Here is a 27,773-nt window from a genome sequence, read left to right as displayed (position 1 = left end):
TGTATGACTCACAGAAATCCCCTAGTTTATAAATAGAACATGCTTTTTTATTGTGTCTCTGTCACAGTGTAAGCTCGAGAGAGGCATGAACATATTTGTTTTGTAAATCTAAAGCACACCTGGTAGATTCCAATTTTCCTTCCAAAGTTCTAAACACCCTTTGGTATGTAAATCACATGATTCCGTGCACACTTCTATTTGCAGTGTTTGAGGTAATATGACAAAAACATGGTATAAAGGATGCTTGACAGTCTCGCATTTCGACTTTTCATTTAGAGAGATCTGTTATAATTGATATGCCCTTTCAATGTGTTGACAGAGAATGAATGGGTCTTTCATAGTTTTTCATCTCGTCTCATTGTAAAACTTGACAATGGCGACTATGAAAAAATGAGTCTGCCCCTCCGATCACGTGAACCAGAAACAGCTCATTATTATCTAAATTATTAACCAAGAAAGCCCTTTGATCTAGTATAAGGAGACTCGTTATTATTGAGTACAAACCAACTTTTTATTACAATAACTGTATTTCTGTTGATTACACCAGGCACATTGCATATTGTGGGGCTGGAATGTTTACTGGCATTGATGCTTGCTGGAATGGTTACGTTTGAGCGAACATTGCCTACAGAATTCTACCTTAATGATAATGGAAAAAAAAAACTAAATTTACTTTTAAGTTTGTTTTTACAAAAAAGGCAATCTTTGTAAATTATATCGTAAAACACTAGCATGCAAGGCTAGTTACATGTCTGAGTTCGCGGTACTTGCATGGATTCATACCAAAGTTATAATTATTATTGTTTGTATATCATTTGACCGTACAAAATATATTGAGAATTTGCCTTAAATATAGGTTAACAGATGTCCAACTGTTTTCAAATGTTGGTTTTTGCCATGATTTTCGGACATGTGACAATGCGTTACAGCTGCAGCACACTGTCTAATATAAACACCTGTAACTAACAGGAAATAAAGCTTTGGTGCAATCAATGGATGACTGCTGATGAAGTCAAAATGACATGTTTGATAAATAAGGACATCAGTACCAAACTCACTAACCAACAAATTATTATATCACATTATTGACTTCTATCCACCAATTGAATACATTCATAGCGCTACAGAGCCTAGAATGTCTGGTACAGGCAATGTGAGGAGTAGTTACCACAAACCAGCCACGAGAAGTCGATGCGTGCACCTCATCAGAAGGTAAACCTGCTTGAGTTCCCTCCTTGGATGAAATCCCCTTAATACTGATGATGAAAAGATTAAAGCACACACAACTCATGACAGGAAGGTTTTTTCACACTCACATACATTAACTATCCAATACTCAATTTAATACAGAAAAAAAATATGAAAACTATTTAGGATACAGCATCAAGTGACCTGTACTAGGTAATGCCCTTTCTGACCTCGTGAACCAGGAACAACAATTATAATTGAATATTCAGAAGATTGTAATATCAGTTAACGTATTTCCCCGTTCTTCTATTTTTATCTTTCTAGTGCTTAAGATTTGCATGTCAGCTTGCTATAAAAGTAGTTAAATTCGTCGAGCAAGCGTAACATTTTAGGTGACAATGGAAGGCGGACAGATGATCTGCACGGTATTCCTTCTATGTGGCATTATATTTGGTAATGCTGAGTTTGATACGTCGAACTTATCCTGGGAAACACTGGACGAACTGGAACAACTCGAAGATGTGTTTGGTTATGTACCAAATTTTACAGGTAAGACACTATATTTTAATGCATGAAACTTGACTCAGTAAATAGGAATTCGTCGAATGAACATGTTGCCAAACATGGCTTAATTTCATTTTTATTGCTGCGGAGAACAATAACAGTTGTTAATCGTGGAGTAAACTCTCACCTGATTTTGTATTATATACACCTTTTGTTATATCACATTTAGGAAAACCACGTCCAATTTATCGTGAAGATCTTCCAAGTGACTATATAGCTTACTGGGAACTAGAGATAAATGAAACAGAGTTCGTTATTATATCATCAAGTGCGAAGACTGGTGACTATCGATTAACACAAGAAGGCCCATTGCCGAGCCCCATCACATTACTTGACAACTATGCATTACTGGCCGAGTCTGAATGCCACCGTTATTACATGCTGTCTCCGGCTGGTCAGATGATCTGTCGTAACAATCTACATGAAATTGTAGCTATAACAACAGAAATATCTCCGATATTAAGGAAAGATGTTGGGGTGTGAAACTAATATTTCAAATTATAGTCTGTGATGAACGTCGCGCAGTAATAAATGTGCCATTTACTTTTTAAAAAAATCGATACACAAAAATATACTACAAACGAAGCTTACAAACGTCACTATGCTAATGTTGTATCCATAAAATGTATTTGGTTGGATTGTGTACTGTGACATATACAAATGTTCTCATCCTAGTAGCAACAGGACAATATGTAACACAAACAAGTACTAAGAGATAAATGCTGTGCTATAACTGTATGACTAGTATATAAATCTATATATTTACAGGGTACCAAAATGGAAATGGATGAACTAGTGAGACTTCTTGTTGAACAGAAAAAGGAAATACAAGAAGAGTGGGACCAACGTCGAGTAACAGTTGAACAGTCTGGTGTATGGTCAACTATATCAAAATACGATAAACAGACATTAGAGAACGATGATGAAAATGACCATATCAACCTATTTTATAATGAAACCTACTCCGAGCAAGCTATATCACCAGGTTAGCAAAGAAACAGTTTCAAACAAATTATCTCGGAAAATCATGATAAATTCACAGGCTGTATAGTTGTATCGTATCCTCCTAAGTGATGCTGTCTCTTCTTGTATTCTGTTTCAGGGGAGAAAATATACATACCGCTTGGCAATGCAATAGGTGAGCTCATAATCACAGTGGTTCCAATCAACATAAGCATGACGCCAGAGGAAATGTTTTCTTGGCAATTACGACTCTGTCAAGCTCTCCTTGACGTATGTGATCCAAAGAGTTATAAGACAATAGATGAAAATAAACTACACGTAGATGCAATGGGTCGACGCGTACTTGTGTTGGAATTACATGATGATAGCAACTTTCTTGATGACTTACTTGAGGAAACTGAAATAGGTTTTCATATAGAAATACACTTCGGCGATGGGGAGGTTGTATTGAGACGATTTGGGGTTGACTTGAGCTATGATACAAGACACCGAGAGAAACGACGTACAGAAAGGCGAAGTTGGACTGGGTTCACCTATACATATATACCGAGCGAAAACTTGTTTCCTGATTACAATCAACATGACATAGATGGATGCATGAGTGGCTGTGGTCCAGTGGCATGGGCAATGGTGTTTGGGTACTATGATCGTATGGCGCATAATGACTATCAATCCCCTCATTATCAATCATTATATCGATGTGGGTCATCTGGCACAACTGGCTCTGATAGCTGTGAAGCCCCTAGTTATATGACAGATACAGTGAAAGGTTACGTAGAGGATATCCGTCGCGAACTTGGTACATTCTGTTTGGCAGGTCAGGGTGCAACATTGCAAAGTGATATGGATAATGTGCAAGAATTCTACCGAGCAAGACAAGGAAGCAGAGCAAGAATATCAACCTGTAAAACTGGCAGACCATTTAGCCTTGTTGGTGTTTACAATGAACGAGTTGCAGATAATATTATTGATAATTTAGAAGATGGGCGACCTGTTATCGTTGGGTATCGTGTTGATGGGAAATTCCTCAAACAACATTACGCTGTAGCAACACAACTACGCCGCCGATCACGCCGTTACCGTCATTGCATATGGTCGCTTTGCTCGGGATGGGCAACCGAGTGGGATAACGACATATATCTGCATAATGGGTGGGGTGGTACTGGTAATGGTTGGCGTACTGCTGAAGGATTCTTTGCTGCTGTGGCACGTCCAACCGAGTAAAGATCATAGTAGTACCATGGTCTCTTACTAGTGTCTCATTTTGTATTACGTAATTATATTGATATAATTCAAAGATTTATTTTCGCTTGCTTGCTAGTAAAAATGTTATAATATTTCGTTTTATTCAAGCAGTTTATTAACCCTTTAACCAGTTTTGTGAATTCAATCCAACAAGGGCAATACCAAATTATTTTCCATATTACTAGGTTCATTTGAGTTTATGCGGAAAAAACTTTAAATATAAAAAATACTGTAATATTGGACCGTATTAATGGATATGTGTGTTTGTGTATTGTATTACACAGAATCACAACAGTTTATTTTATTTCTTAAAGGGTGATGGTCGTCACGCAGAGCATGTTCGAATTTTATGTAAACAAACACTGCATTTTACACGCGTTGCTGCTATGAGTCCTAAATCGAATAGGACACTACGCTACGACCACCACCATTTAACACAGTACTATCCATGGTCTTAGTGTCATCAACTGTAAACGCATAGCGACGACGCACAGGACCGTATTCGAGAAAAGCTAGGAATATTATATATGATTAGTTGATTAAACAAAATCCTGGTCATAACAATTGTTCAAAATATTCGATGCAAATTAGCCCCACGTACTGAATTTTAAGCTGCCCATATAACGAATAGTTAGGTGACACGTGAATACATAATGAGTTACTAATAAGTTAAACTAACCGTCTGTGTTATGCAATTATTATACTGGTCTCATGCTAATTATTTCGTTTTAAGGAATTTGTTTTGAAAGCCAAAATCACACGCCAAACGTCCATTTAGAAATCAACAAAATAGTATGTCAAACCTACTGAGGAAACTTGGACAAAAATAAACCTTCGTACAGAGTGATTATTCAACTAATTTCCTCCGGGTTTTCTGTGCGCCTGAAATGTCAAAATATTTATCTATTATTTCAAGAATACAAGACCTGAATTCGAATAAACCAAAATGACAGCCGAGTTGAAATTTAGCGCATTATTATTATTTCAAAGCTATGACAAATTTAAACCCTTTTTTTAATAATTGACAATATGAGTTCAACATAATTACTTGTCTATATATAAACATGAATATGTGCCTTTCACTTTGCTTTTCAAAAAAAAATCCATTCCAACGTCGGCTAAAAGATTGAAATAATCCTAAACTTTATTCCATTCAGACATACAGGGATAACTAAGATGAAATAATTTGGGATACTTGACAGAAAGAAATATGCAGCGTAATTTATGTCATATAATCACAATCTAAGAAATAGTTGTGTGTAACTAATATACTCTATTATGGTGAATTTTTGGGACCAGTATATGTATTGCTGTACATAAGTTTCCAAATGTTTAGAGGTTATCAAAACGAAACCCAAAGTAATTAGATGGAATTGCACAATTATTTTAGATTTTGCAAACACTTGCACTTTAGTTTAACATGCCTATCAACTAAGTAATCGTTTCTTAGCACAATTATACTGTGGTAATGTAATTACACATATTATTTCCGAAGTGATGTTCAAATATTTTTATCAGTTGCACAACGGCTCAAAAATACTGTGCTAATCTTTATTGAGAAATCGAATATGACCGCCATCATATTACTACATGATGACTTTCAAACCGTATCCCATTTCAATGGATACAATGAACTTCACATAGTTTAAAAACAATCTAAACTTACCCAGATAGTTCTCTTTTCAAGTTAAATATAAGAGTAGTGCTGTTATTTTGACTGAAACTTTGTTGCGGTGACAAGAAGCTGACTACTTGTCTCGTTCTCTCACGGATTATACAACAACCTATTAAAGTTTACCTAACAAACATGTTGATTATTATCTAAGAGCACTGTGTACACACAAGTTGTCTACTCACTACAAAGGTCAGTGGGTAATTTAGTGAGTTATGGCAATTATCTATGTAATATACAAACAGGTCAAAGGGCATTGAATGATAATTGTGTGCTTATTCTGATGATGTCATGTTTAAGATGGTCATAACTTGGAAGTTTAAGTTTTTCTTTTTATTCACATGTTAATAAAAGAGTAATGCACCGGGTTTACCACAATACATTGTATAATTCACGACATATATCCACATGGAGTGGCACACTCAAATGTGGTGGTGGTTTAGGAATATTATGTCATCAGTTCATTTTAAATGTAATTCTGAGACATAAAAAAACAATAAATACTATTATATATAAATTTAAGCATTATAAATGTAGCCCCAGTTTCGTTAGGCTAGTTCAGGTGAAGGTCAGACCGGGGTCAGGGAGAAACAAATATAACAAAATCAATTATTTTGAGCTGGGGATAAGGCTGGGTTTGGTCAACTTCTCCACTATGAGTCTTCTTCTGATGTTGCACAATTGGGATTGGCAAGCGACATATACCAGTGATGAGAGCGCCGTTTACACTAGATCAAACTAGCTATGAAAAAACGTTCATATAAGTAATCGCTATCAACACTATATACCATATAAGGGACACACACTCACACAATTCACTCATCCATAAGAGGTGACAAAGCCATATATTACGTTGAACTTATGTCAGGTTTATAAAACACACTGATCTCTCAAGCTATTGGATGGATAACACAAGTTCACAAGAACAACAATAAAAACAATACAGTAATGACACCCACTGTAAACAGTATAGGCATACAAGTCATAACACAGAATATTAATGAACTAATCCTATTAACCTAACAGGTTACTGACAAAGTCTAACAGCTGTTCAGAAATATTAACGCATTCACCTTACTAATATATTGAGCAACGGTTCAGAAATATTAATGCATTAAACGTATTAACCTAACAAGCAATTGTTGAGAAATATTAATGCATTTACCTATCAAGTAACGGTTCAGAAATATTAATGCATTAACCTTATTACCTAACAAGCAATTGTTGAGAAATATTATTGCATTAACCTTATTAACCTAACAACGGTTCAGAAATACTAATGCATTTACCTTATTAACCAAACAGGTCACTGACTAAATTCAAAGCCTATTATTGAACTTTGTGAATAAAATCAATGACAGTATATTTTATACAGCTGTTAAAAATTATATGATTATTACTGAACAGAGCAATATCACTTATCTACACTTTACAAGGGATAAAGCAATGGTATACAAAACACCCCTAGTAGGAAATAATCTGTGCTTACGTACAATCACAGGTTCCAAAGCCAAAAGTCCGTCTTCTATTCTGATGGAGATAAATTTAAGTAATTTTAACTACGGGTCGAGAAATATATTGAATCTCACAATGCTATTTGCGGGAAAACGAGTTTGCACGTGACGTATATGACCACTTCGGTTATCACATCAATTCATGCGCGTGACCAGCACAGGCAAAAGTTATTGCCTCATAGATTCAATAAAAATAACCCAAAATAAAACTACCAATAATTTTGTTATTTTTATGAGCTCTCGGTGACCAAATCTTGCAATTGCAAAATCACGTGAAAAAGAAACTTATTTTTCACTAAATCGTCACACAAAAGTTCTCTCTCTAACAAAAACGAAGCCCGACAAAAGTCCCGAATCGACGAATGCCTATCACAGTGAAGTATTACGACAGATAATAACCAAACACAATTCACAACCTTGCCCGGTCGTCCATGGACAGTGGTTACTGTAACGGTTACACAGAGAAAGATGCAGCAGACGAAATCACTGAATGGTCGACGCTCGGAGAATGAAATCAATGGTCGATGATCGGAGGAACCCTCACTGGAAGGTCGAATTCAGTTCATTACTCTGAAACAACGCAGTTGTATCATAACAGGTATAATTTATGTCAACGATATCTTCATTGCGGACGGTGGCGAGCCAGGTCTTCTTCAGACTTATTACACTGCATGTAGCTATATGCAAATGAGGATTACGCCACAACAGTTCAAAATTAACAGTTATTTCGTTGTTTGTCCCAAGATCAAATAATGTGTAATTGCAGGGGGAAAAATAAACTCATTGAATGTAACAAAACTAGAAATTCTAGAAACCCAGGATTACATAAAGTCTACATGATTTAAATGTAGAAACGAACAACATATTCTGGTGAAACACAAATATAAACAGTACCAAAAAATTAAATACAATATCTCTCAGACTTTGGAATAACAAATCTGTTCAGTCAAGTGGTTGTCACATGTGCTTTTCTACATATCATTCACATATGTTTGAGGTCATAATCAGTTCAGTTTTGCTTTACAGCTCAAAGATTGACTTCACTAATCTTTACTGAGAAATAAAATATGGCCGCCATCATAATACTACATACATGGATAATTTTCAAACCGTATCACATACATTTAAAGCCATTCAAATTTACCTGGATAAGTATCGTACTAAAGTTAAAGAGAAATGCTCGTTAAAATTACCGATACTTTGTAGCGGTTACAAGAAAACTGACTACTTGTCTCATACTAAGGAGAATAACCCAGGTATACCGAAGCATGATGATCATTCCCTGAGAACACATGCTACACACATTTCGTATAGTCACTAGGAAGGTCAGTTGGTAATTTAGTCAGTATGAATTATGGCAGTTGAACAGGTGAATGACTGCAAGCACACTCTGTACGAACTGGTCAAAGTGCATTGAGCAATCATTGTCTACTTTGATGATGTCATTTTGCAGAGTCGGTCTTATATTGAAACTTCAAGTTTTCTTTTTATTCACATGTTAATAAATGTGTGAAGCACGACGCACCCGGGTATATCACAATATCTTGTATAAATCACGACATATTTATACAAGGGAGTGGCACACTCACCTGTGGAAGTGGTTTACTGTTGTGGAACATGGAAATAGAACTGCAGTTTTGCAAAAAGGCTTGCTATCCAAATTGCAAAACAGCTAACTGACACCAAAGCAATAAACATACAGAGGCACGATTAACTGAGACGTTTATCTAAACAGATTGGCATGTGCCATTTATTTTTATAAGTCCAGCCCCCTTATTTTGAACATGCTGAAAACTGGATACAGATGTAAAACAACATTTACAGATATTCCGTCGACAGTTATTATAATTAAGTACAAACATAAGTAAATCTTATATTCACATACGGATGATTTTTTTTCAATCCTGTGCTGTAAATGGTATGTCCAGTCAAGACTCTCTGCATAGCGCGAAACCTGAACAAACTCTTGTAAAATATTTCGTGCCATTTTTCGCACAAGTTACATGAATATGCATTCGGTTTTAGCATTTACAAAATTATTAGCTATGATTCGGCTTGTAGTTAATAACAAAGAGAGACATGCTAGGTTTTTCATAGCCGGATAGAGCTTTGATATCTAAACAACACTTGACCTCGTGTTTGTTTTACCATAGAAACACTTTGCGCCCTCGACGGCTAATACAGGTTTATAGTGGTAATTCTGCCATGGTATAATGATCAGGTGACGGCCGAATAAATTAGCCTTGCTTGGACTGGACTGGATGAAGTATAATTGTAGTCAATCACTGGTTCTCACGTTTCTGTCTTTTAACTAGTTAATTATTTATTTTCTTATAGTAAATGTATGTAGAAATGTTTTGTCGATATGGAATTTTAAATTTGTGATTTCGGGTAATTTTTACTTAACGGGTCACTTGACAATAACACTTCGAAGTCTTTTCGTTTTCGACATTGTGATATGTTTTCATTTTTATTTATTTATCAAAACTATTGTTCATACATTTTAATTTCATTCAACTTTTTTCAGACATAATTCAAGATAAAATATAATATAATATAGCAAATTATCTTTTTTTTGTAATATTCTCGTTTAATCATTAATTCTTAAAATTATTTACGGGTGCATATGTAATACATTTCGCTATGAATTATTCTTAATATAAATTTGAATTATCTTATCAGTTTTTTTCTGCATTTAATTTGAACCAAATTGCACCATGTACATTTATTTCTGGGTTCCTTGCTTGAGTTGACTTAGACCTTTACATCGCATTTCCGACATTGCACACTGCATTATTCTTTTAAAAGTACTCAAACTTTATCAGTGCACTGTAAACTGTTTTCTTTTGTTTTTCATGTCACGTACACGTTACGTGTACCCATTACTCAGTGTTGGTGTCAAGTATGCACACAGTGGAACATATATATTTGAAGGACCTTTTACCATTATCATCTGTAAATAAATCTCTTGAATACATTGTCAAGAACAATATTGGTACATGAAGATCATTTTGAACAGTTTAAACGGGGACTGTGACATTTTCAATAATTGTACAGTGCGACGTGGCGTAACGTAGAGTGCGGCTGCCTACATTGGCGAGGAACAATTGTCGAGTTGCGATTATAAAACATGTGTATATTTGGGATTCTCTCACCGTCTATTATTAGATTATACACTGTAAATCTTGGAAGCACGTTCATGTTTTTCATTAAAACAGACCGTTTCAGTAGAAAACATACTGTTGTAATTAAAAACATGTGTATTATATAATAAAACACTTGTATTTTCTATCAAAACAGTAGTGTATTAGTATTTTTAGAAAAGTGTTTTAGAGAGTTATTAAAACACTTTTAGATGAAAATAAGTTACACATAAACTACACTTTTTTTCACAATAAAACACGACATAAATGTGTCATTGAAGTGTTTGTTGGTGGAACATTTATGGACTAATGCATCCAACATTTTGCATTAAAAAAATTGAGTGAAAAGTTTGGGGACTCGTGAGTAAACATTATGGTATATATGCCATCTAGACAATCACAGAAAGTGACGTAATTCAACGCATAATGAGATGGGTCATTACCCCAAGAAAATATTATGTTATGTCAATCACTAACCAATATGGGCTTACCAACCTAAGTACAACCTAAGTAGAAATCGAGACAAGTGGCGAATCAAGTACCCCGTGGCCTATTAATCTGCCTTTGGTGAACGGTAGTTGTAGTTCCAATCAAATATGAACATTTTCACATGTGATTTCTCGAAAAATGAACAATTTGAAACACTCAAGAAAGCAAAATCACCAACGATGTTTCAACCCGAAACACCAGACTATAATATTTCGCAAAGTGTTAATATATAAGACACATTCGAGACAACAAAGCCACATGGGAAGAGATTGGACTTTATCATTTATGTCACTGAGGAAAGGGTTCAAAGATGTTATTGTTCTTTTCAGTCAATTACTCATCTGTTGGGAATTTAAATCAGTTTCGAGACAAAATTCAGTCTAACCATGTGTCACAGGGTGCTAGTTGGGTTGAGCTAAGGTTTCAAATTGTCCCAAACAAATGACACCCCTGTGAACTGGGTCCTTTAATAATTCGAAACTTAAGACAGTTGTATAATTTATATGCGACATAAACAACAAGTACACGCTACACGAGTAAGGCTTAAACAACGTACTTTATTCCACACACCTAAAAGATGGGCAGGAAATGCCTGACCCGTTACAAGGGGTAGTGGGGTACACGTTGTTTTGTTACACAAAAATATAACACTAGAAATATAATTCAGTAATAATATTGTAATATTTCCACACGGGAAAAGGGTAGGCAAGAAATGCCAAACCCTCTATAAAGGGGTAGTGGATTACGTTATACTATTACGGGGAAATGCCTAAATCGATAATGTAAATAATTGTCTAACATAGAATCTTGCATGCATGCATAAAACTAAGAGACAAACGTACATAACAAACAACGGACGCAAATAATATACTGGCGATCGGACACAGACCTACCAACATACAGTTTCTTCAAACTAGATGAAAATGGGTCTTTGCGTGATAACGGTGTATTTTCCAGCGAATCTCTGCTAACGGTGGCGACGACGGTAATTACAGAACGCAGTCAGAAGCACTGTAGCCGTAGAATACACGCTGCACACTCAGTCGAGCACGATACCAATCAATTACAGAGTTTATCTGTCCAATATTCGTAACTTGTAGAAGGAGAGTGGTCCGGGTGGATTCCCTTGCACTGCAGTACACCACTGTAGCCAGTAACATAAATTAGAAGGCACATCCAGTTCAGAACCAAAATCGGGAATGTCATTCACTAGCGAGTTTCCCCACTCGTTAACTGCAGTAGGCCGGAATTGGCCAATAGAATTATCTTTATGATGCACATTCCGTAGATCACAATACATTAATTTGTATGACAATACACAGTGTATTGTTCTAACGTTACTTGCAAACGCGTGATTAGTAGACACGTAAAAAATGGTATACTGTCAGCAACGGCGAACCGACGTCCTCCAGAATAGATCACAAACTCCCATGATGCAATATTATTCAATGGCTTACTGTGGTACCTACAAGATCGGACATCCACATTTGATCACATGAACGTTCAGATCGGGTTCTATCAAAGTCCGCTTCCCTAGTGCTGACTAAAAGAAACATCTTGCCACTCTATATTTAACAATTATCTATCGCCAAAAACAACATTGCCTATCTATCGCCGTAAGACAAACACAAAACGCCACCATCACGACATACAACATAAACATGATTTAATGTTTGACATTCGTGACACCATGTTATAATAATGAAAACATTAATTACGTGATTCAACTGTTTGCATGGTTATTCATGTTAGTGCCATGCGACCAGCCAATCGCCGCAGTCGTTGGCACGATAACGTGATTACCAGGGATATGTCTCACGGTCTTGCAAAGTCGCCACTACTAAATACAATAAGTAAACAATCTATTTATAAAATTCATGTAATATATGTTTATAATCTCCACCATAATCATACAAGTTGTTGATTCTAAACAACAGTCTAACAGCGTGTGAACCGAATGTGTGAACGTGAAGTCGATATCATAACAACAAGCTGAATCTTCTTGATTCTCAAAAAGAAACTAAACTTATTATTATGTCTGAAACTGTATTTGAAGCTAATAAGTCTTGTTAGCATGGTGTGGAGTGGAAATTACCAACACATTCATATCAAGTTGGTACAGTAGCATTCAATTTTCTTATTACATACAGAGAGAGAACATCAATCTGACTAAAATCTTATTTATTTTATATATTTATGTTACTTTTACTATTTTTTTATTTTTTGTATTGTTTTATGTTTTTTTGTTACGTACTTGATTCGGTATATTTTTAACTATCGCTATATACATCTGAACCAACCTCCTCTGACTGGTTTAGTCGACGAATCACCGACCTCCTTTTATAGGTCTTTATTTTGCGTAGTTATTTCGGAAGTGACAATTTTTTTCCACCGGTTCGACCGAACACCGGTATCTTTTTCAGTCGCTTGCCCTAGAGACAGGTGAAGTTTTGTTGACGATCGGGCCAAACTCTTCTACGATATTAAAACCGTAGTGTAAATATTCATCAAAATGTATCAACATTTTGTACAATAACTCATTATTAAAGTAATTAAGCTGATTTGAACTAGAATAAATCTTTTTTTTATCAGGAAATAGTTTTTGCTCCAATATTCTGCGTTGACGCCGTGTGCCGATGACCGCTATACAAATCAGTTTGCATTGTTTACTACAGGTGTTTACAGTGTTCTAATCATTATGATTTACTTTTTTTGTTTCCATTCTAGATAATTATGTTAATATGATAATAATTACATCGTATTAACAACAAAGTGTGACAAGTTCAAGTGTCCCTTACAAACTTTTTCGAAAACGTAAAATACGACGAATTTCGTTCTATTATAACCCAAGTAGATTTTACACGTAAAATATCACAATATTTATCTTACAAAGACATACGAGAATCATCATGTATTAGAGCTAAGCGCGTCTGGTTACGTCTGGGGTACACACAATCTTAGAACCTTGACAGTGTTTTTTGTCGGTGATGGCGGGCTTTAGAAGCTTGGGTAATGATACTCATTATGAGGGCGCTATATATGATTCTGGACTAAATATATTATATTTTTCTTTATTCCTAAATTGCTTCCAGAAACGGAAAGTATACGGGGTAGTTTTAATCACGTTTAATCACACATGGCTTCCGAACAACGTCAAAATAAATGTAATTTACAATGGACGTAATCCGCGTACATGACGTGGAAGAACAATAATACATATATACGCTGTATACCGTTAATGTAATGATCGGTTACCCAGCTGGATATTGTGTTTCAGTATCAACGGTAAATTGGCGTGTATTTCTGCATTTAAGTTTCTTCCTTCCAACTTAATCAGTGCCTATTTAAACGTATACGTTATACAAATTCAACGAAAATCGGCATTTTTTCAAAAAACCTCCATTGATTTACGTTGAGCTGAATGGACGACAATGTGATTCCGCTGACGGTTATCCCATCGCATAACCCGATGGATACGCGATAGTTACACACGGTTATTCTTCATAACACATATTCTTCTATGCCACAGAGTCTTGCTTTGCACGAACAACACAGACGTGGTCTTCTATATCAACAAGGGGGCGATCTAACTGCACTCCACCTTCTAGGGGTGTGGAACAGTCAAGTGGATGCCATCTCGTGGCGACTCAGTTTCCAGGAATCGGAGTGGCAGATACCCCAATGGGTAGCCTCCTGAGTTTGACCCATTAGCCACACCCCGGCATGCCAAGCTCCCTGACGTATGTGACACCGTGTTAACCGGAGAAATAGAGGAACTTTGACAGGAACACAACTCAATCTTGACACTGGTGGTACCCAACTGGCCAACCAAGGTCTGGTTTCCACTACTGTTGGAAATGTTGGTCGAGACACCAATTGTGCTAACGGACATTCCAGATCTGTACTACCAATGAGCCCAGCAGTGTGCCACTTACACGCATGAAAGCTCTTAGTAGACTCGCTCAGGTTTATCTGAGCGGGCTGCAAATGTCCTTGACAGCGCGAGTAGGGATTCTACCAATGCAGCCTTCGACTCTAAATGGCGGGCATACATTGATTGGTGTAGTAGAAGGGAGGTTGGTTCATGCCACTCCACTGTTACGTGACATGGAAGAAAATCTATGAGGTCATGGGGCTTTCCCTTACCTAGATCTATCTCCGTCATTGGGTGAATCGCAGATTAATGCCTACAGTTCAAGATTATTCATTTTGACTGGTCTATGGTGGGTATGAACTATGTGAATTGCCGGGGTAAAAAACCCTCTTCCTAATTCACGTAAGAGCATGCACTACAATAAAGAAAGTATGTTAGTCTAGTTTCAAGTCTGCTTTCTTTGTCAATTTTTGATGACTCAACGTAAAATAAATTATATTGAGTTGCTGGTTTCAGTTTCAGAAATTATTTCAGTTTCAGAATTAGAGTTTTATATTATCATGTGATAATGTGACACTCCACCCCTCCTAAATAAATTCAAATTACTTTTGTTATTAATGCCTTTTTATTTTATTATACTTTGATTTTGATTTTGTGATTTTTTTAATTCTGCCCTACATACGTAATCAAATCACAAAATCAAAGTAAAATAAAAAGGCATTAATAACAAAAATAATAAAATTAAAATAAGTTTATAGCCAAAATAATTAAAGCCCGTACACTACATCAGATTCTAATCAGATTGCTCATAGACAAGATAAACTGGAGGCGAGAAATTACTTTTTTGTTATTCTGAGTACTATTCCAGAGTCTTCTAAGGCAGATATATATATTGGAATATACATTGCTGATCTTATGTTTGTATTATTACAAGTTCTCTTAGATCATTACAATGAAGTAGTACATGCAGATGTATGCACACAAAAATGGAAAGCTTTTTCCCCCAGTATACATGCTGAGAGACTAGCCAACTATGAACACTGTGATGAAGATGTTGACAGAAATGGATTTGACAGAAATATTTCCTAATTTGTGGCTTTGACAGCTTTGGTCATTCCAGGTTCAATAGCAGGTGAGTCACTACTTTGGGCATTATAATATATAATAATATTATTAGCCATTGAAATTCTCATCACTTAAATGTTGTTTTATTTTATTATTTCCCCTTCAGATTTGAGAGAGGCTTTAGTAGTCTAGCCCGAATCAAGTAAACAGCTTACATGTATATGGGAATAACAAATTTGAAATGTACATTTAATGTGTTCATATTAATTATTTTTAAGTTATTTGTAGCAATCATAGTGATACTGGATACATGATGCTGCTACAAATTACTTGTGTTGCATGTAAAACCGAAATATGCACAGAAGCATATTTTCAAATATGTCAATCTATGCAAATTTTATGTTAATTGATATGTAAATTTTATGCAATTTTTAATTGTTGAGAACATGAGATGTAACTGTGTGACGACCTATTCTCAGAGGCAGACATTCGGTCATGTTCATCACCTGGCAACTATCACCGTGAAAACAAAAGCTGAAAACTGTACTTTGGGCGATTTGTTGTTTTCTCGACTTCGGCCGTAGCAACTCGCTCAGAGTCAATAGAAATAGCAAGCAAGGGAGTGATATGAATGGGTTATACCATTCTTACATTAGGGGTGAATGGGCTAATATGAATGGTTATACCATTTATTTTGATGTTAGGGGTGAATGGGCTAATATGAACTGGTTATACCATTCCTTCTGATATTGGCATGAGTGGGGCAATATAAATGCGTTATTCCATTTTTTCTGGCATTAGTTTAGACTGGCAAAGTCGGGAAATAATTAAAGGGCGGTAGTCGTTGCGCCACGCATGGGTAAATGGGTCTCATATAAACAAAGATGGCGACTTTGACTGTTGCGCAGATAAACGAGTAAAAACTGAGAAGTTACCAAGCTTCAATTAGGTACTTTTTAGGTGATTAGAATGTATCGAAGGAGTAATCGGCGGTAATTAGTAGTCGCGCTTAGGTCAAACCTCATACCTGTAATTTCCATTAGAAGAGCGCATTGGATTGTGGGAAAATCTATGTTTATCAACACCAATGTCGCACATGCACAGCGCGACGACCACCGCCCTTTAATTGTTGTTTTAGTCCTTTTAGCGTGATCGCGAAAACTAACCTGACCACTAAAGAAATCCGACTGGACGCATCTGCGGGCATTCGAGATGTATACTTTATTTTATTTAAGTACAACGGCGATACTTTCATCCATGTTTACTGAAAACAAGTCGATTTAAATGTCCAATGTTTATAATAGTCTTTCAAAATCGCCGGGATCTCAGAAGTGAAAGGTCACGTACATTAACATAAATAAGAGATGACGTATATAGTTGCACTTTGATTCGTTGTCAATGCTAGTCAACATCTTTTAATTAGCATAGACACCGGAGTGATTCCGCTACGGTTTCAACGCAGGGTCGCCTGCAGATGCGCCCAGTCGGGATTTCTTTCACATATGTGTTTTCAACCGGTGATGTGAGTCCCGCTTGCTAACATCTTTTGCTACACTATTATTTGTTTTGAAAAGATTTATTGACACACTTTATTCACAACACAAGGAATCTAATTTTTATAGGGTCCGTTAATGAGTTTGGCGTGAATATATTACCCCTTATGTGCATTTGCATGATAGGGACATTTAAATTTGAAGGCAATATCCACAATTATGATACCATGAACAAGTGATCCACCACTGAACTTTCGATCAGTACACAACCCTCCAAAATTCTCATCAACTAAGTTACCACCAAAGACCTCAACATTGTATACAAGGTGATACATGGTATGTATGTATATGGTGTAAATGTATTATTGCTTTGTTAAGTGTACAGGGTCATATTTTATTGCTTCATTACGTTATGGGGTCATCCAAAGATCAAAACGATGTAAATATATTATTGCTTCATTACGTGTACGTATTAACCATTGCTTTCTTGTGGTTATACTTTACTTGATGCTTGAAAATTTTGCTAGGTTTATACCTCTCGGGATGGATGAATATCCCACTCAACTGGCTCCCTGGACAACAGAATCAGCCGATGACATGTCACTCACAGCAAATAAAGCAGACAAGATTTGCAAAGTGAGGAGATGAATATCCCACTCATCTGGCTTCCTGGACCACATTCAACAAGCCAAGCTTGACTTGATATCGTTATCAAGTCTTGCTGTCAAAATGTGTGTCAATTATGCATATTTAAAGAAACAAGGTGAGGCATATGATAATTTTATCTTTCCATATGGGTTCCCCAGCACATATAATTTGACAGCAAGACCTGATAGTGATATCAAATCATGCTTCGCATGATATAAAGTGAGACATCTGACAACTCTATTTTTCCATGTGGGCTCCCTAGCACACATAATTTGACATAAAGACATGATGGTGATATCACGCTTGGCACCATATAAGGTGAGATATCTGAAAATTCCATCTTTCCATATGACCTCCCTAGCACACATAATTTTACAGCAATACATGATGGTGATATCACGCTTGGCATCATATAAGCCGAGATATATGAAAATTCCATCTTTCCATATGGAATCCCTAGCACACATAATTTTACAGCAATACATGATGGTGATATCACGCTTGGCATCATATAAGCCGAGATATATGAAATTCCATCTTTCCATATGGACTCCCTAGCACACATAATTTGACAGCAAGACTTGATGGTGATATCATGCTTGGCATCATATAAGGTGAGATATCTGAAAATTCCATCTTTCCATATGGACTCCCTTGCACACATAATTTGACAGCAAGATATGATGGTGATATCACGCTTGGCATCATATAAGCCGAGATATATGAAAATTCCATCTTTCCATATGACCTCCCTAGCACACATAATTTTACAGCAATACATGATGGTGATATCACGCTTGGCATCATATAAGGTAAGATATCTGACAACTCCATATTTCCATATGGACTCCCTAGCACACATAATTTTACAGCAATACATGATGGTGATATCACGCTTGGCATCATATAAGCCGAGATATATGAAAATTCCATCTTTCCATATGGACTCCCTAGCACAAATAATTTTACAGCAATACATGATGGTGATATCACGCTTGGCATCATATAAGCCGAGATATATGAAAATTCCATCTTTCCATATGGACTCCCTAGCACACATAATTTGACAGCAAGACATGATGGTGATATCACGCTTGGCATCATATAAGCCGAGATATATGAAAATTCCATCTTTCCATATGGACTCCCTAGCACACATAATTTGACAGCAAGACATGATGGTGATATCACGCTTGGCATCATATAAGGTGAGATATCTGAAAATTCCATCTTTCCATATGGACTCCCTAGCACACATAATTTGACAGCAAGATATGATGGTGATATCACGCTTGGCATCATATAAGCCGAGATATATGAACATTCCATCTTTCCATATGACCTCCCTAGCACACATAATTTTACAGCAATACATGATGGTGATATCACGCTTGGCATCATATAAGGTAAAATATCTGACAACTCCATATTTCAATAGGGGCTCCTTAGCACACATAATTTGACAGGAAGACTTGATGGTGATATTAAATCACGCTTGGCATCATATAAGGCGAGATATCTGAAAATTCCATCTTTCAATATGGGCTCCCTAGCACACATAATTTGGCAGCAAGACATGATGGTGATATCACGCTTGGCATCATATAAGGTAAGATATCTGACAACTCCATCTTTCAATATGGGCTTCCCAGCACACATAATTTGACAGCAAGATATGATGATGATATCAAATCATGCTTGACATGATATAAAGTGAGACAGCTCACAACTCCATCTTTCAATATGGGCTCCCTAGCACACATAATTTGGCAGCAAGACTTGATGGTCATATTAAATCGCGCTTTGCATGATATAAGGAAAGACATCTGACAACTCCATCTTTCAATATGGGCTCCCTAGCACACATAATTTGGCAGCAAGGCATGATGGTGATATCACGCTTGGCATCATATAAGGCGAGATATCTGAAAATTCCATCTTTCAATATGGACTCCCTAGCACACATAATTTGGCAGCAAGACTTGATGGTGATATCACGCTTGGCATCATATAAGGTGAGATATCTGAAAATTCCATCTTTCCATATGGGCTCCCTGGCACACATAATTTGGCAGTAAGACTTGATGGTCATATCAAATCACGCTTGGCATGATATAAGGAAAGATATCTGACAACTCCATCTTTCAATATGGGCTTCCTAGCACACATAATTTGGCAGCAAGACATGATGGTGATATCACGCTTGGCATCATATAAGGCGAGATATCTGAAAATTCCATGTTTCAATATGGGCTCCCTAGCACACATAATTTGGCAGCAAGACTTGATGGTGATATCACGCTTGGCATCATATAAGGTGAGATATCTGACAACTCCATCTTTCCATATGGGCTCCCTGCACACATAATTTGACAGCAAATATGATTGAAATAATAGAGACTGCAGTTTATTTTTTCTAATTCTCGTGAGTTACACAAATTCAAAATAACAAGTTTTTCAATTCTATGGATATGATTGAAATAATAAAGACTGTAGTTTGTTTTATGTAAAGTTAAAACATAAGCAGTAATTACATTTTTGGGTATGATTGGATGAAGGCCAACAATTATTAGGCTTGCTTGTCCATCAAGTGAGCTTCGAGCCATGGTGCATAGCAACCAATTTACAATTCATGCAGTGAGATGCAATATTTACAAACATCGCATGATGTAGTTATATACATCTGAAAAATAAATAAAATAAAAATAAATAAATATATAAAAATATATATATATATATATATATATATATATATATATCAGTAATTTTAATGAAAAAAAAGTACATTTATCTTAGTAATAGTGACACCTGTTGTTTAGTGTGATGAACCCCCACGGTTGGGTACAGGAGCATAGAAGTTTTTAATTAAAATTGTTTTCCATAAGAAAAATGAAACCATCATACATGGCCTTATAAACAGCCTTTTACTTCATAGTGGGGTGGGTGGAGTAAAGCTGTGATTATTTTTATTACTTTCTGACCATCTAGTTTGCCATTTACCATGTCCATATAAACTAAAGCTCCAGCCAATATCAGATTTGACTACTTGTTTCAAGCTATGGCACTTGGAAATGAGTGTTGTGACATGTGGCAAATGTCCAACTGTCTTGGTTAATAAGATTGGCTATATTTCAACTAGAAACAGGTAAACCAGTATACCTGTATGTACGAAGCCAGTGAATGTTATTCAAGCCAAAGAAACTGCATCTATTTATATAAATACACATGGACAGAGAATATTTTCTTGGAGCACTAAATGTGACAATTGCCCTACTGTCTGTGATAAATATACCACACCAGCTACATAGTGCCCGACGAGGAGTTGGGTAGGTAGTGAAGAAACTGAATTGTTGTCAACAGCAACAAACATACTGGGAAAGTCAAAGACAGTGAAAAAACAAACAAAAAAAACACACAGGCATATAAATACTAACTTTCTAGGATCTTTATTGACTCCAAGTAATCCAGAGTAGAACGAGATGAATCAACGCTATACTCCGCCATCTTTATTTTAATATTAGATGCAACCATTATTCTGTAGGGGACAACGGGTCATAACTTGAGGGGAGTTAACACCCATGATTTTTAAAATGCCTTGATCAATAAGAGTCTAAGTTACAGGGAACATTATTTTCATTTTTCAGTGGACCAATAAATGCATTTGACAGGAAAATAGAAAAACTCTACCACAACAGCAATTAGAACAGCTTGCTGCATTATAAGTATCACTTCCCCGTCAAATTAGTCGTTCATGCTTATTTGAATCTGAACATAACAGGCCAATTCTATCACACCTTGCTAGGCTTGAACTTCCATCCAATCAGAGCATTCCAAATGAACATGATTCTCCACAATACTAGAGGGCGCTCTGACCAAAAAATTGCCATGATCTAAATAAAAAGAACTGATATATTTATATATATATATATATATATATTTATATAAATATATATATATAAATATATATATATAAATATATATATATAAATAAATAAATAAATAAATAAATAAATAAATATTCAATTAAACTATCATTTCAATTATGTTAAAAACATTAAACTAAACAAGCCATGCATGGCACAGTCCCCGCTAGTTATCAAATTTAAGGTATATAGTTTTGTTAATAGTAATATTGCTGGAGTATAACCATGTCAGGAATATGAATTTTTAACATTAAAATGATTGACATTTGTATCTGATCGTCAAACAAGTACTTGTCCATGTAAGATATATTGCTCTGGAACAGCATTCAAAATCAGTCATTTTGAATTTATGCATATATAACGAATATATAAAATTTGAATATAATCAGTCAAAACATTTAAAAGATATGGCTCTAGAAGCCCAATCATTAAAACAAAATGGCCACCAGTCAGCCATTTTGAATCCAATCTTAAAAATAAATTAACGTGCATCAGGAACTTGTAATGTCTAATGTATGATATAAGTTTGAAGAAAATCCATCCATAAATGCAAGAAATGCTCGATATTTGAGGATTTTTTAGCTCAAAAATAGCCACCATTTGTCCACATTGAATAGGATCGTCAAACCAATAAATCCGAATATCTATGACATGAGGTATAATAAACAGTGATTGATCTAGGAATTCATTAAGTGGGGCCATTGGGGCCCCTCTTGTGTCAGAACAAGGGCCATGACAAATTATTGGGGGCCCAGAAGTTGGCGTACTGTAGCATGACATTTTCCAGCATTTATAAAAGCCTGAATGCATAAAAAATGATATTTGTATTGAACAAAATTATATTGAACCCTCACTTGTTGTCCTATAAACAAGTTTTATAGTACTGAACAGTGCCCTTTACTAATACCTTCTTCATGACCACTTACATCTACCTACTGGGACAATTGATGGAACATTGGCAAAGGCAAGCTGCAGCATAATTACCCTTCCAGTGCTCGCAAGAAGAGAACACATGTAAGCAAGTATTTCAGTTATTTTTTTCTTTATTTATCATAGAACACAACTAGAGAAAGACATTTTGAAAACAAAAGTTGCAACAAAATGCACAAGAAAATAGTATACACCATTTTACCATGAAACAAAGGCAAGATTCAATGGTGTGGTTATGTTCTATAATATTTAATATTGTTTAAATTGTATTTACTATACTGAAACAAACGCCTGTCTCGTTGTTCACGCCATACATGTACAGCTTTGTCAAACTGGAATGAGTCAACAGGTGGTCCATTTACAGCAATGGTCAAAAGTGTATTAAGGTAGCGAGACTATTATTTGTGTTGAAAATTACGATTTTCACATTTATTTATTAATTGATGAAATGCACTATAAACTTTCATATGATAAAGTCAACATAACATAGAATGTCATGTAAGTTGGTTAAAATGCATATTTTCTGAAGGGAAGCAAGGCAGCCTCAGTAGTGTTTTCCAAAATCAACAATACAGGTTTAATCTGTGTGCCTATAAATTTCAAAGATAAACTCAAGACAAAGCAACACAATGAGTGTTTCCAGACATTTGAGTGGTTTGTCTCCGCCCCTGTTTGTTTCACAGATTAGTCATTTGCATATGAATGTGTCAGACACAAGGTCACACAGCCACTGGAAAAAATCATTGATTTTGGTGTTTTCATATGCCGAATTTATCCAATTATAGCTATCCCATTCCTTTATTTTTTGGTTTCTAATAGCCTTACACATTTGGATGCCCCTACACATGGTAAAACAGACCTTGATGGGAAAACAAATTGATTGTGCCGATAAACAAGCTTGAAAATCTTTGCTGTTACTTCATGGACGTTTTCTAGGAGTTTATGTTTTTTCAAAATACAAGGTCTTTAACAAAAAATAACGTATACTTATTTTCGTCGGATTAACACCAAATTTTCACAGCTTTAAGGTGACAATGAGAGGAACTTGAATGTGTCCAGACAAACTATTTCATCGATTATTTACCAACGAGTTGTGGTTTGAGTTGGGGGCAATGTGACTAAAACAGTAATTGAAATTCAGCACACTATTTTTTAAAACGCGTTGCTTGAATAAAACTGACCAGACACATTCAATTTACCAGACTATTGAACAACTGGGAAAAGTGAAAAAAATACTTCTTATCGCCAGCGTAAATGCGTAATTATTTTTTTTACAGAAAAAGTAATTTTTCACCTTTGAGTAACGCGTCGTAGAATGCAGATACGGGCATGCAAAATACACTTGTGAAAAGCTTGAAGTCTGGCGATTCTAAAAATATATACTTTCCCGGGTCTATTTGTAGTCATTGAGTCACAATTAGAAGATGAAAACAAGTATGCAAATAATAGTCTCGCCACCTTAAGTCTCTTACCAGTAAGTCTGTTTCGTGCAGCAGTTTTTGTTTTATTTTGAGCAGAGAACCCTCTCTCACAATCTGCAGTCTGCACAGGAATCACAAGTGCAATACTTGCCAGGGTGAGAAGATTTGGGAAACTTTCTTTGTGATATGTATTTATAATTTTCCAAAGTTCACACAGTTTGTCTCTTGGGTATGCTTCTTGTAGAACCAGTTTTTTGGCCAAGTCCCATTCTCTTCTGGTGGCCTCTGGATCAATCAAAGGAGGTTTAAGTGTACCATCATCAAGAGCAACTTCATACCCATAATTCTGAATAAGAACCTCTATTTTATCATTACCCCATTCAGCCTTATTATCTACAAAAGACAGTGGTCGCATGCCCAATACAGCAAAAACTGTGATTATGTTGGAACTATCATCTGGAAATCGGGTTTTCAAATTGTTTATTATTTCTTCACAGAATAATTTTCTTATTTTCTCTTTGAAATGTTTTTTCTTAACCTCGGTGCAATACATAATTTCATGACCCTCAAGCTTCTGTCTGTTACCAGGTCCCTCAGTTACCAGTGATTTCTGTAGCTGCTGCAAGTGTGGGCCATCGTTGTCTTTCAGGTTCTCAATATCCTGAATGGCTTGATTGACAGCTGGCTGTATTAAGGCAAGGTCAATGTCCTGCTTCTGAAACACCAAGGATAACTGTGTCATTATTGGAATTACATCCATTAATAGGTACATTGTTGCAATGAAGTTGAATGTTGTGATTTCTTTTACGATTCCTTTTGCTTTGCTGTCTTTACTATAATTTTGACCTTCAAAATACACCACCAATGCACTCCACGTTCGGTAGATGGCTGACAGTAAAGCATAGAACGAGAACCAACGCACATGAAACACTTCTTTGTACTTCAGCTGTGAGGAATCTAACACAGTCTGTATTTCTTTTATTCTAGCAGTTCGGACAGCTGAATATTTGAAGTAGTGGAATATACTGGTTAGTATTTCAGTGTACTTAGTTAAGTATTCCAGCTTAACAGCAGCCTGTGCTGTACATAAAGCTAGCCTATGGGCTATACAATGTATGTTAACGAGTCTTGGATTTTCTTTTTTTAGGAGTGCAGAGACACCACCCACTTTACCTGTCATGACACTGGCCCCGTCACTGCCGAGGCCAACCATTTTATCAAAACTAACATTATTCTCATTAAACATTTTTGTTTTAACAGCACCTGATATTGTAAGGGCTGTGCCATCAGATATATCCATATTTGTAAAGTAGTGTGTTTCAGCTGAGAATGTTTTTGTATTGAGTAACCTTACATACATGACAAGTTTCTTAATTATAGCAATGTCAGTGGTTTCATCACACATTACAGATATAAATGGAGATTCTGATATTTTCTCAAACAGATCCTGTTGAAGAACAGCAGCAATACAATTCTGAATTTCTTCTGCAGTAATATGGGACTCATAAGTAGAATTGGCTCCTTGTTCCAACTCATTTAAGGTCTCACAGCCTTGTAATTTCAAAAAATGTAACAAGGAGGCATACTTCATGGTAGCTATGTTTTCCTTAGCTAGCCAATACACTGTACGAAATAAAGCAATGGCTGTTTTGAATTTTTTAGATTCCTCATTTGTAAGATGTACTTCAGCGTTGGCAGAAGCTTGTTGAAAACTTTTCTTCATTTGCAGTTCTTTTACAGCATTTTGATGCTCTTTGTTTTTTGTATGTCTCATAAGTGTTGACGTCTTATAATTTCTACAACCGGTTTTACTGGTAAATGGGTTTTTCTTTTGCATTTCTCTACAGATCTGGCAAAACATGCCTTCATTGTCGAAGTACAACCAATGCCATATGGATAACCACCTTTCCTGCAAGAAAAAGAAAGTTGGAAGAGTCAAGATAAATTCTAATATTGTAACCATTGTGAAATAAAGCAATTTTTTGACTAGTGGTGTTATGTCTGTTAATTATTCACTATTGTGCCTATGTGCACTTAACTTTTACATTTGCTATAATGTCCATGAAAAAACTACAGTAATAAAACTAAATAAGCCAGATTGTTTGGACATGATTCTACATGATATTCAGAGAAATAAAAAAAAAATCTATCACTATTGCTGGGAATTTTTAAAATACAGTGAGTGTAAACAAAACAAGAAACTCGAAAGTTTCTCAATTAAAATCAAATCATTTTGCATAGATCAATAACAAATATTTTAAAAAAATTTACAGTTTACACTTGAATCATCAACGCACTCGTAGTGAAGAATCACGTAACACGCAATAAATGTAAACAATTGAATGGACATAAAAAAATTAGCCTTATATTTTGGTTTCACGTGTAATGTAATGTTGACCTGCAAATAATACATGGTATAGTAGGCTTCTTTTCTGGTCATAATTTTCAAAGTAAAAGTGTAATTTATTAAAATAACATTAATTAGCATTGAAAACAATGAATAGCGTTACTGCATAACATTGTTATGATTGTGTTTACGTACCTGTGGGTGCCGCCGATTAACATCGGAACAAGTATCACTGCCCTCCAAACCTTCGGAAGGCTCAGAGACTGTTTCTGAGGTATCCTTTTCTTCAGTGGCTGGAACTGATGCCCCGAGGATGAACTCGTTCATCAAGCGCTGTCTTTTGTTCGCCATGCTGTTTATTTGCACACGGTCCACTTGAAGTGGTCACGTGATAAAATTTGCGACATTATTGTTGCAAAAGATGTCGCCACGGAGTAAGTAAAGGGTCGTTCAGATCAATCAGCCACTTTACGGTAAAAACAAACGCAACTACGTAATTCTTTCATTAAATTGGCAGAACAAAAATGTTGCGCCCAAACTGGCGCACAGTGTTATGAAAAACGCGTCAACTTTGATTTTTTTGCGCAAATTGCGCAATGGCGCAGCCTAGATCAAACACTGAATAAATATTTAAAATTTGAACATAATCAGTGAAAGCCAGACATATGGCACGAGAACCACATTCATTAAAACAAAATGACCGCCAGTCGGCCATTTTGAATCTAATCTGAAAAAAAAATGTTTTGCATCAAGGTCCCATAATGTCTAATGTATATACCAAGTTTGAACAAAATCCATATGTAAACAGCCGAGAAATGCTTGATTTTTATGATTTTGTAGCACAAAAATAGACGCCATTCGGCCATCTTGAATCAGATCGTAAAACAAAATGATGTGCATCAAGGTTCTATAATGTCCAACGTATATACAAGGTTTGAACAAAATCCATCTGTAAACAGCCGAAAATGTTTGATTTTGATGATTGTTAGCACAAAAATGGCCGCCATTCGGCCATCTTGAATCAGATCGTGAAACAAATTGACGTGCATATGTGGAATATCATGTATGATGTATGTGTGAAGTTTGATTGTGATTAGTCCAGGCATTTCTAAGATACAGGTCCGGACGCACGGACGCACGCACGGGCACACGGAGGTCAAAGCATAAGACTGCGTCCGAACGGGGACTAATTATAACTTTTCATACTTTATATATATTAACATTTACATCCAAGTATCATATTCTAAACTTGTACACGAGTCCAATGTGGTGTATGAATGTAAACTTTATAATA

The 27,773-nt window shown here is 35.9% G+C and overlaps 2 protein-coding genes across 2 annotated transcripts; one reads left to right on the top strand and one right to left on the bottom strand.

Moving 5' to 3' along the window:
• The first annotated feature begins 1,557 nt into the window (after nt 1–1,557).
• Nucleotides 1,558–6,010, top strand: LOC102802361 (uncharacterized). The gene is made up of 4 exons (XM_006822634.3): nt 1,558–1,737; nt 1,922–2,229; nt 2,521–2,737; nt 2,855–6,010. The coding sequence occupies exons 1-4, from the start codon at nt 1,587–1,589 to the stop codon at nt 3,937–3,939; spliced, it is 1,761 nt and encodes a 586-aa protein (XP_006822697.1). The 5' UTR covers nt 1,558–1,586; the 3' UTR covers nt 3,940–6,010.
• Nucleotides 6,011–20,101: 14,091 nt separating this feature from the next.
• LOC144362193 (uncharacterized protein C17orf113-like) lies at nt 20,102–26,830 on the bottom strand. The gene is made up of 4 exons (XM_085490962.1): nt 26,675–26,830; nt 24,718–26,041; nt 24,184–24,525; nt 20,102–20,214 (listed from the first exon to the last, which is right to left on the bottom strand). The coding sequence occupies exons 1-4, from the start codon at nt 26,828–26,830 to the stop codon at nt 20,102–20,104; spliced, it is 1,935 nt and encodes a 644-aa protein (XP_085347088.1).
• Between the last annotated feature and the right edge of the window lie 943 nt (nt 26,831–27,773).

Source organism: Saccoglossus kowalevskii, chromosome 16, assembly GCF_978046115.1.
Source record: "Saccoglossus kowalevskii chromosome 16, keSacKowa6.1, whole genome shotgun sequence".
In the NCBI taxonomy this organism is placed as follows: domain Eukaryota; kingdom Metazoa; phylum Hemichordata; class Enteropneusta; family Harrimaniidae; genus Saccoglossus; species Saccoglossus kowalevskii.
This window is presented reverse-complemented; position numbering and strand designations above follow the sequence as displayed.

Coding starts and splice junctions, on each gene's coding strand:
- LOC102802361 (XM_006822634.3), top strand. CDS start 1,587: ATGGAAGGCGGACAGATGATCTGCACGGTATTCCTTCTATGTGGCATT. Junction 2,230..2,520: donor TATTAAGGAAAGATGTTGGG/GTGTGAAACTAA, acceptor ATATATTTACAG/GGTACCAAAATGGAAATGGA. Junction 2,738..2,854: donor CGAGCAAGCTATATCACCAG/GTTAGCAAAGAA, acceptor ATTCTGTTTCAG/GGGAGAAAATATACATACCG.
- LOC144362193 (XM_085490962.1), bottom strand. CDS start 26,830: ATGGCGAACAAAAGACAGCGCTTGATGAACGAGTTCATCCTCGGGGCA. Junction 24,526..24,717: donor ACTGGTAACTGAGGGACCTG/GTAACAGACAGA, acceptor TGTCTTTTGTAG/ATAATAAGGCTGAATGGGGT. Junction 20,215..24,183: donor TGCACGAAACAGACTTACTG/GTAAGAGACTTA, acceptor TTATGTGTGCAG/GGAGCCCATATGGAAAGATG.